The sequence below is a fragment of the Lipophrys pholis genome (assembly GCF_963383615.2).
Source record: "Lipophrys pholis genome assembly, chromosome: 22".
Classification (NCBI taxonomy): Eukaryota; Metazoa; Chordata; class Actinopteri; order Blenniiformes; family Blenniidae; genus Lipophrys; species Lipophrys pholis.
The window spans coordinates 6559047-6569768 of NC_137644.1; the positions used below are offsets into that span (position 1 = coordinate 6559047).

The 10722-nt window shown below is 40.9% G+C and overlaps 1 protein-coding gene across 1 annotated transcript; it reads right to left on the reverse strand.

The window, feature by feature from the left end:
* Positions 1-220: 220 nt before the first annotated feature.
* Positions 221-2317, reverse strand: myf6 (myogenic factor 6). The gene is made up of 3 exons (XM_080492317.1): positions 1789-2317; positions 709-799; positions 221-622 (listed from the first exon to the last, which is right to left on the reverse strand). Exons 1-3 carry the CDS (start codon positions 2299-2301, stop codon positions 513-515), a joined length of 714 nt encoding a protein of 237 aa, XP_080348443.1. The 5' UTR covers positions 2302-2317; the 3' UTR covers positions 221-512.
* Between the last annotated feature and the right edge of the window lie 8405 nt (positions 2318-10722).

Sequence of the window (10722 nt, forward strand, 5' to 3'; positions counted from 1 at the left end):
CATCAGCTGCTTTGAGTCTTTCACTGTAACTCTGAATCGTTGTCGAGGTTAAAACGAGGCAGAACGCCAGCAGTTACTTGTCTTGGACAGATATTTGTCTTAGCAATACTGAATACTACGTACTGGCCACTTTTTGAACGCCAGCTGATGTTTGCGTTTCCTTAAATGTGAGACATACCCTTCAACGTGGCCTTAAAATAAAATGAAAATCACAGAACTTAAACTGCAAAAGTGTATTTTTATTTAATTGGTCAGCTATGTACAAATATTTAAATAAAACTGCAGTTTTCTCGTAGAAGTCGTGAGCTCCTGAACACAAAATACATACATCTAAACATCATATCCATATAAAATTATGTACAAATCTGCTGCTCTTCCTGTACAAATGAAGACTTCCTAACAAACAGAAGCCAGAAGAATGGTTGAATGTAGTGGAAATTTCTTTTTTAAAGAGATCCACAGTGGAAATCTTCAAAACACTGTCGATCTCGTTCAGGTCGTCACCGCTCGCTTCAGTTTTCTGAGATCTCCTCGGAAAAGCTGGTTTTGTTTTCGCTGGTGATGCTGTCCACGATGGAGGACAGGCGCAGGAGGCTGGAGGACGCCGAAGACTCGCTGGCACCTGCAAGAAAGACGGCGTCCACTTAGAAAACCAAGAGTTTTTGGGGCGTTTTTTTCCACTGGCGGGCCTGTGAAGCTGAAGGTTACCTTCTCTCTGGGTCATTGCTGCAGTGGAATGGTCAGCAGAGGACGGCCAGGACTCGGACGACTTCTTCCAGTGGTAATCTTCCCCGGAAACCTGCAGAGACGCGCGTTACTGGTAGCTCGCACACAGAAATCAACCTTTTAGGATAAATAACTGGTTTCATGAAGCTGCACCCAAGCTGTAGCAAAAGATTAATGCACAACAAACTTCCAATATTGCCTTTCAGCAGTTTTGAGGTTCTTGACACTGTTACGCCCACCAATGACAGCAAAGTGGGATTCTAAGACTTGTCCAAAGAGTCTTTGACGGGGCGAGACGATCAAACGTCTGACTTAAATGGTGTTCGGAAAAGTTTGAGACCTGAGAGTTTATTACTGAGTCCCTGAACCAGAACCACCAACAGCCCACTGCTCCCAAATCATTTCCCCTGAAAGATCAATAAAGCGACTGTAATCTATACAACTTACTCTCCTAAATGAGCCAATAGCTTCACAGTTCAACCCTTTATTGGTCGAGTTTCCTTCCCCAATGGTTGAACTGATGACAAGTTCTCTCAATGCCACCTGTGATTTTGGTCCAACAGCTTTTCTAAAGAAATGTGTGAAGGTGTTGATTTGAGGCTGGAAGACACGTTTGAAACACCCTACAATGGAAATCAGCTGTATATGAGTTGAATGTAAATGGTGTCTCACCCAAGGACACTTTGACCCACAAACAGTAGCGACTTGGAGGACTGAACAGCCAACCTGGTGTTTTATAGACATCTTGACAAGATGAGTGTGTGTGTGACACACTCCGAAACACTCACTCCACCAGCTCAACCACAAGTAAACCCTTAGAGAAATACTATGGCAGGACCAAAGGACAGCCATTAAAGACAGTAACGACATCTTAGCATCATGCTGTTAGTTCCAGCTGGATTAAAAAGATCAGTGTCACACGGTGATAAACACTCTAAACACTTCGTAACGTCCCTCCAGGCAACACGTCGACCTAAGCAGCACGTAAAGACCAACACTTTGGGGTTCGAGCAGACACGATGTCATTTGAATGTCATTTAAAGGTAAGCTACGTCCGCTTACATTGTGTTCTTTGGGGTTAAAGCAAGATCCGTTTGGCGTCTTGTCCTGCTCGTCCAGGGTCTGCAGCAGGTCCTGCAGCCGCTCGATGTAGCTGATGGCGCTGCGTAGGATCTCCACTTTGGGTAGCCTCTGGTTGGGGTTGGCCACGGTCTTCCTCTTCAGCGCGTCGAAGGCCTCGTTGATCTTCTTGAGCCTCCTCCTCTCGCGGAGCGTGGCGGCCTTGCGCCTGTCCGTCGGCGCCGACTTCCTCTTGCAGATCTTGCAGGCCCACATGAGGCACTGGCCCTCGCAGTGCGCCCGCAGCCCCGGCGGCGCCAGGACGTGCTCCTCCCCGCTGCTCTCCCCGCCGGTCTCGGACGGAACGTGATCCTGGCCGGGCGACAGCGGGCTGTTGTGGCTGTACAGCGGAGACACGCCGGCCATGTCCAGGTGCTGCAGTGGTCCATGATCTCCTTCGTCCAGGTAGCGCAGGTCATTGAACAGATAAGTGTTGGTCTCAAAAAGGTCCATCATATTGTTGCGCCCCTCTCTCTCTGTTTGGGCAGTGGGACTCTGGCTTTTAAATAGAGCAGCAGGGACACAAGTCAACAGGCTTATATATAGAATGTGAAACTCTATCCAGCGCTTTGCCAGTCACACTGCAACAAGCATCTTTTTTTTTTTTTTTTTCAATGGTTCTTTACAACATACCGACTATGTGTAAGGGAGAAACTATACATTAAGACTGCGGCTATTCGAATATCCTGTCAGAAACGTTAAGTATTTATAAAGTGGTGTTTTCAATTTCAACAAACAGGAAGAAAAAAAAGGGTTGATACTTCAATCTCATACTTAGGATTGGTTTCTTATCACAGTCTAACAAACTCAATACAAATCATCTTTTGTGTTTTAAAAAATCGCCTCACATTAAAATCTTCACTCTTTCTTTAGTGTAAACACTTTTTGTTTTTTTTCTGGACTTTACAGCTTCCAAGAAAGCACGTGTCAATATTTTTGCATGTCTTCTTTCTTTACAGCGCAGTTCTGGCAACAACACAGTCATAAATTACTTTTTTTTTTTTAAGTGTAGCCGTTTACATCTGCTGCGTGTCTTTCTTCCTATGAGTGATCGGAGCGTGTTTGTGTGCTGACGTGAACTCGATCGCAGTGCGCACACACATTATGGGAACTTGCTCTCCTTGTGGGAACCCTGATGAGGAAAATCATCTTATTTTGGTGTTTTGAAGGTATTTCTTCAGGGTCAGGAGAGTAGTAGTGGTTGAAATCAGAGTAGTAGGGCTGAAGAATTAATGTAAGTCAATATAATCTTGCATAAAGGCATGAAAGCTCAAAATCTTTGTGGGTGTTTACATATATTTTTCTAGAATCTATGTGCAAAAACAAGGTTCTCATAATGCAAACCATCAAAACCTGACTTGAATACACATTTTAAGGTCAAACTAAGAATAATGCCCTTTAGGGTTATGCTAATTATAATTATGGAATTTAGTCCAGGTCTGCAGGAAATGAATAGAAGTCAATGCAAAGTCCTTTGAATATGTGTTTTACCTCTCGAGGAAACCCAAACCTGTTCGTATTCTTACCCAATACTTTTACTTTATGTACTTTCACAATATGGGGGCAAAAATCGAGTCGCTATAATGTCACTTAGTAAACTATGAGAGGTTTAAAGGTTATGGTGAAAGTTTAACGGTCAAGGAAGGAGAAAGTATAGTTTAGAGGAAGGTCTCGTTCACACAGCCTTTTCAAAGGCTCGCGGCTGTAGTAACTCGTGGTTCTGCACATGCTCAGTAGATAAACAATCAAAACAAGGTTTCCTAGGGGGGGGCAATTATAAGGTTGCATAGAACAGGTTGAGCAAATAGATGAATAGAGAAATAGTGCAACAACAGACTACAACTACTTCACCGGGTAAAATAAATATATATACAACAAAGAAAGTGGTCTGCCATGATAACTCCATCGTTTTCACTATTTCTGGCGTTTCCGTGTAAACGAGCAGCGCCAACATGTGGCCTGGCATGCTAACTACATAAGTGTCCATGTACACAAACCTTGTTTGCCAAAAAGTGGCACTGAACGGGTGAAACTTTTCTGAAGCAAAAATGCAAAAACCATGTAAACTGGAAAGTCTGAATAAAATGAAAGGAATTCATTACAAAGGCTTCTGAAGCCACGACTACACTATGTGGTTTTGACTGTTTTACATTTATTCTTTGCATTTTAGACTCATATTTATCGAATTGTCTCAAATACAGGTAACAAAATGAAGTTTCCAGAATGTAAATGATTAAATTTCAAGGTGAGTTTGTAGGTTAAAGTGAAGCGTTAGGTAAACAGTCGAGTTTTTGAGTCTGCAGGAAATGAGTCAATACAGCGACCCCAATGTGAACGCAAGCAGGCAGGAGGCATACACAGTGTTATTGTGACAAAGAAAATCTCATGAAATCGTCACACAGTTGACATTGAAAATTACTCCTGGTTCACAGAAACTCCAGTATGTCATAACTTACAGAGTAAGAAAACAAACAGAGCCTACGGAGAGCTAATTCACGTTCACATCTCAGAGCTGGAAAATACAGTAAGTTCTCACAAACTCTTTGAAACCCAAAAGTCCGCAGTTATCAGTGTCAGTCGGCTGTTAACAAATGTAATGTGAATAATTCAGCGTGCCCTGCAGCTCTGCTCCAGAATGTAAACAGTCAGCGTGTGGGAGGAATCGGATTAATCGATGCATCTCACACACAAATGTTAAAACGAGCGTCACACCGACACGTAGTATTTAGTTTTTCTAAACAATCTGGCGACCCGAGAGCTTTTCCTTCTTTCATGACTCGTGTAGAACACTGGGCACATTTTAGTTGTTTTAACAGTTTGATCTTTATTTTTCTGCTTAAGTCATGTTTAGTTGTTTTCGTTGTTTTAGCCAATTGTACTTTGTACATTGTACTTTTACAAGTGATTCATTCTGTCTCGCTATTTTAGCAATTTTACTCATTTTATCGGTTTTGACTATTTAGTCGGTTTTCTTGTTTTCTTTCCTTTGAGGCACATTCTTGGAATTTATTTCAGCTGTATTAGTTATTTTAGCGGATTTATAATTTTGTAGTTGTTTTGGCCGTTTTGAATCTTTGTTTTGTTCTGATTTGACACATTTTAGCCAGTTTAGCCGAATCACAATCAAATCTGAAACTGAACAACTGCTTGAAACTTAAAAAAAAAATAAGTTTTGTGCATAGAAATAACCAACAAAACAATGCGCTTTCACTATTAATTAATCCTTTTAATGAGGGTTTGAGCGTATTTTCTGGCTCATTGGGTGTTGAAGACGTGTTGAAGACGTGTTGAAGACGTTTGAGTCGGAGGGAAAAAGGTGCAGCCGACTGGAACTTGTAGAAAAGCCCAACAGAAATAGCCCGGAATGTGCAGAGTCAAAGCAGCTTTGAGGAATGCATGCACACGGGGGTATAAATAGCAGCGCGGCTCGTTCAATTCAGATTCATAAAAGAGATAAAAGCCTGCGAGGAGGTGATATATTGCCTGTGGCATTTTCTGCCGCAACCTGAAAGGGCTCCGATTGGAAACTTCACAGGCGGGAATGCGAGGGATTCCTATTTCTGTACGCCGGCACTGACCTTGTGTTACGAAATGAAGCGAGCGGGAACTTTAGACACAGAAACACAAACACACCTCGAGAGCAACCTGAGAGCGCCGGGGCTTCTTCACACGCGTGAGGAGGGACAGGGACGCTTCTCAATGAGTCACATTCAGCAGGACGTCCAGTCGCGTCTGCAGCGTTTGTTTATAATGGGCTCTGGTTGTTGTTGTGGAGGGACGTCCGAGACGTGGACGAGGCGTCTCGCTGCAAACTGACACCGCGGCTTCGCGTCGGCCGCTCTCGACAACGGCGCTGCAGAGAGCCAGAACTTTCTCAAGCAGCTTCCAGGGTTCAGACTGGAGTTGGTGGATATTAGAGAAAGTAAGACGTCAGCCGAGTCACCACAAACAATGATTCCTGAAAACTCCGGCCACAGTGAAGATTTAGAAAAACAATTAAAGCAGGGTAGATAAAGATAGAGATTTATGTCACAATATGCGGCGGAAGCGTCATCAGTGTTTACAGTTTGAACGCTGTGATGGAAATGGATACGGTGAAAGCTGCTTGTTCTTGTGTTTCCTTTGTTTTTTAATTCTAATGTCACATTTAGGAGGAGCTCCGCTTGTTTATCGGTCCAAACAAACTGTTTCGCTGAAAGAACAGGAAATAAACGTTGTGTTTTTTTTCCAGGACTCTGATTGGCTATCGTGGCTTCACGTTTCTCGTTACACTGCCCCCTACAGGTTTGGCTTGCTCTGAACCAGGTGGATAAGCGAGTATGTGTAAATTAAGATTTTAGTTTTTTATAAACGTAGAGGGGAAATATCCAATCTTGTAAAAACCTGGGTGCATGTAAACATGGCTTCAGTGTCAGTATTTACGCTATTTAAATATATTATTAATTTAATTTTCAGGCATTTCGCTCCACCGTCCACACTTAATGACAGATTCTCACCTCTGAGGTTACCAACACATTAAAACAGATGCAATAACAAACATTATATAGATTAGAATAAAATTCACTAGTATCTTCTAATCAGATCAGATTCCACATGTTGTTGTACTTAGAAACTTTAAACAGTCTTATAGAAAGGTATAAACCTTAAGAAAAAGAAATAACAGTGATAAATGTATTGTTTATTGGCGTATGTAGTGGTCAACACTCCCGTTTCATATTAAAAAGATTCCTTCAACAGTCTACAAACATTCATCTGAGGCTGTGTAAATAAACATGAGTATTTTTCCTGTGACGGACTGATGAGTGTCTGAGGTGTAACATTCTTCTTTATTAACTCAGCTTGGTTCAAATCACTGTGAAATTCCTTTCGACTTAATTCACCCTTCCTCGCACATCAGCTCAAATGATCTTAAATCTTTTTATTTATTCCCCTTGCACGTCACACAGAAATTCACTCGGGTGAAATAAGCAGCTCTCCAGATAACAGTAAGATTCAAAACGGACTTAATTAGGTTATAATGAGACTTTGCCCCAACAGAAATTTGTCTCGGAGAATAATATGAAGTCTCAACACCTCCTCTTCTCCATCTGCATATCATCTTCTAATAAGTGGCCCAAAACCATGTGAAGGCTTCATGTTAGTGCAGCTCAACGTGGGATTACTGAACGTTTCAGACAAAACAGTGTCCACCCTGCAGCACAGGGCTTCTATCCTCTTCTGCAGGTCAAATAAGTTCAGGTGTGCACAGAATTCTGCTCAGCTGCATTCACCCGGAGCTGGAAGCAATCAGATCATTAACTCCCAGTTTGAAGAGTTCAACATGTTTTTCTTTCCATCTGCCCTGAAAGTCACATTTATATACATGATGAGTGAGAATCTGCAGCATCAGACTCTGTACAGCTTTGAAAAAATTAAAAATAAAAGGAAAAATAAAAAGTTTTGAAAAACTACAAAAAAAAACCTAAGATATCTTAAGCTTTACAGAGCAGGTAAAACAGATTAAAATGCCGTGTTTCAGTAAAAAATAGTTAAAGAAAAAAAGATAGAAATGGTTAAAACAGCAAACATATCTATTTGAATAAATAAATAAATGGCTAAAATGGGCCAAAACACAATAAATAGTTAGTTTATGTACATAAATCAATCAATCAATCAATCAATCAATCAATCAATCCGGAAAAGAAAAATGACAACGTGAATTGTTAAAACAGGTCAAACAGGAACATGAAAGAAATGGCTAAAACATGTGTAAAACAGTGGGTTTTTAAAAAAAAATTATGCGAAAAGAAAACGAAATACAGCTAATACAGCATCGACAACATTACTGGAAACTTTAAATGACTAAAATAGATTAAAATGGCAACGACAAAATGGCCAAGAATAAAACACTAAAGTTAAGATCTTAAAACATCTAAAACAGCAAAAAAAACAGTGATTAGCAATAAAAATAATCTCTTTACTCTGGTGTTTTTCACAGAATACTACGTGATTCGTTATTTGCATGTAAGTTAAGCTTGAATATCATTTCAAGCATAACCTGTTTTCATTACAAAGTAAATAAACTGCTGGTGGTGTAGCAGTCCTGCCTCACTCTGAGAATCTCCCTGGTTAGAATCCCAGCTCCTCTGCAGGGTTTGCATGTTCTTCCTTAGTGGATGTGACTCTGGTTTCCTCCCTCAGTCCAGAAAGAAGAAGGACGGAGCTGGATCTTGAATCTCCGGTAACCTGCACAGAGTAAAACAGATGGACGGATAAAGATCAAACTCATGGAAACGTTGTTTGAATGCAAATATTCATCCAGTATTATTCCAGAATTCTGCAGTTAATCACATGAACATACCAGAGAAAACAGGCTCTTCACTACATCAAACACTGTTTGGTTTTTTTATTTCTTCTTCTGTTTGGAAATGTTCTCAGAGGCAGTCGCTTGTGCAAAGCAATGCATTTATTTATTTTTATCATGAGTGTGGCGTTGTTGTTCTTGTCATGCAGGAGGAGTGATGCGTACGATATCGAGGACGACGCGAGAGCGAGGGTGACTACCAATGTGATGCATTGGACTGCGGAGTGGGGCTCGTTTGGTTCCTCACTGCTGCATCGGGGAACACAGGATTCACATCACACTCCATTTTCATGCAATAAAACACGAATGGTCATGAGTTTTGTCCTGGGAATCGAACGATTAATAAAACTGTGATGTGCAGGTTTTCCAGACGAATGGGGTCGCGACTGAGCATCCTGAAGCCGATCATAAATTCCAGTCAGTGTCAGAGGGGTTGACGCTTCAGCTGTCAGGGAGAATCATGGGATGGCCGGGACAGAAACTCAAAGTGAAGGCCTCTATGGGGCAGGAGCAGGAGGAGCAGGAGGAGCAGGAGGAGAAGGAGGAGCAGGAGGAGCAGGAGGAGAAGGAGGAGCAGGAGGAGCAGGAGGAGCAGCAGGAGCAGGAGGAGCAGCAGGAGCAGGAAGCATAAATCTGCCTGGAATCAAAAGAGGCTCGGAGTCTCTGCACTCTGAATACTGACAGACACTCCGCGTCCGGAGAGAACAGAGCTGTCTTTAAAACGTCCGTATGACTTATGACTGCTTTAGAAAGTCTTCCAGCGATGAGTAAAAAGGTCATTTTAGAGCAGCTGACATGTTATAAAAGCTTCCAAAAAAATCTGTATTTCATGAAGTGCTTTGACATTTCGGGAAATAGTCTTTTTGTCTTTGATTTGGACTTAAAGAATCATCACTGATCTGTAGTCCGTCAAAGAAAAATCAAAACGGTTCCAATTGTTTGCCACATTGGTTCCATTTCACAAAAAATGACGACAACAGGGCAACTTGCAGAACTTGCAACGTGGATATTTCATCAAAGGGAAGAAATACGACCAATATGCATTAGATTCATTAGAACGGATGTCCGGAGGGAATCTCAATCCAGCAGCAGCGGCAACATTCGCATGTCCATTGCTGTTAATGCTTTAGGTTTCATTTGTAACTGAGAATCGATGAAGAAGCAAATCGTGAAGCAGAATCGAAAAAATCGTATCAATTCCCATCTCTACGTATGAACAATCAGAATAATGTGTCATGACTCCCAGTCCATATTCTCCTGGGACTGCTTGTTACTCAATATTCTGTAAAACTGTTGAAGTCTGTCTCCACTTTGTTCACAAACGTCCTGACCAGGTCCCTGTCATTATTTAATAGGAATTCCACACAGCGCTAAACTTCGTTTGAATGCAGTGCAGCTTTTACACCGAGATTAAATTAAATAATTTAAAACCGAACATATATAACACACCGTTTCCACGTTTCCTTCAAATCACGGACGTCCTCCAGAGATGAGTTGTCAGACCCACTTCTTGTGGCTTCCTTTTACAGGTGTGTGCTGCACGTTTAAAGGAACGTTATGGCAGAAAATAAACAGTTGGTTAAAGTCTGTGGGTTTATTCTCCTACATCGCGGGATATTCATGAGGAGGAGAAGATAAAACGGAGCACTTCAATAATCTGCACTTAAAAGCAGGACCTGATCACAGCAGGAACTTCCACCATCTCCTCCTGTGACACTCCGGAGAGTGAAGCACTTTTTCCTCAGGTGAATAATTGATCAGGCGAGAGAGTAAAAACTGTAACGATGCTGCAGATAGTCTCCCTCCTGGAGATTGCCTCTGTTTTAAAGAAACAATATAGGAGAAGTTTCACTGTATTTTACACCACAAAGTGTCATTAAAATTTGCGTTTTGATGAGATTTTAGTCATTTTCTGTTAGTTTTGTGACAATAACAACTTTTCTATCCTGTATATACTCTGCGCCACAGAGAAGAAAAAACTTTAAAGTTTATATTATTATTATGGCACGATCTTACCGAATCTGTGGAATCAACGATAAAAATTCAACTTAGTATCTTTACATAAATATATCTCGTATTGAAGTCAGAAAGATTTGCTCAAAATACAAGACATTGTGATTTTTATCCTGGAACATGAATAATTGAATTCACGCGAGCCTATCTTCTTAAATTCATCAACACGACAAAAATAAAAAAAGTCTTTACTGCGTTTCATTCAGTATTTCAAAACACCAAATACTACAAGACTTATCAGCCATCAGGGTTCTAGCACCACACATGGACAGAGGCGGGAGATATTGCTGTAATAGTGAGATATACATAGAGAAAAGAAAATAGTTGTGAAGAGTTGGACCAGCGTATTTGAATTGCTTAAATGAGTAACATCTAAATGAATCAAGTTCTTTGAACTTTAGTTAATGAATTTGATTAATTTAGAATTAAGTTGTTTAAACAAAGAACAAACAAATGAATTAATGCAAAAGTAGATCTCGTACAATATTTTTTTTAACTAAACTGGGACTTTTCCAAATAAA

Coding starts and splice junctions, on each gene's coding strand:
- myf6 (XM_080492317.1), bottom strand. CDS start 2,301: ATGATGGACCTTTTTGAGACCAACACTTATCTGTTCAATGACCTGCGC. Junction 800..1,788: donor TTAACCCCAAAGAACACAAT/GTAAGCGGACGT, acceptor GCGTCTCTGCAG/GTTTCCGGGGAAGATTACCA. Junction 623..708: donor AGCAATGACCCAGAGAGAAG/GTAACCTTCAGC, acceptor TCTTTCTTGCAG/GTGCCAGCGAGTCTTCGGCG.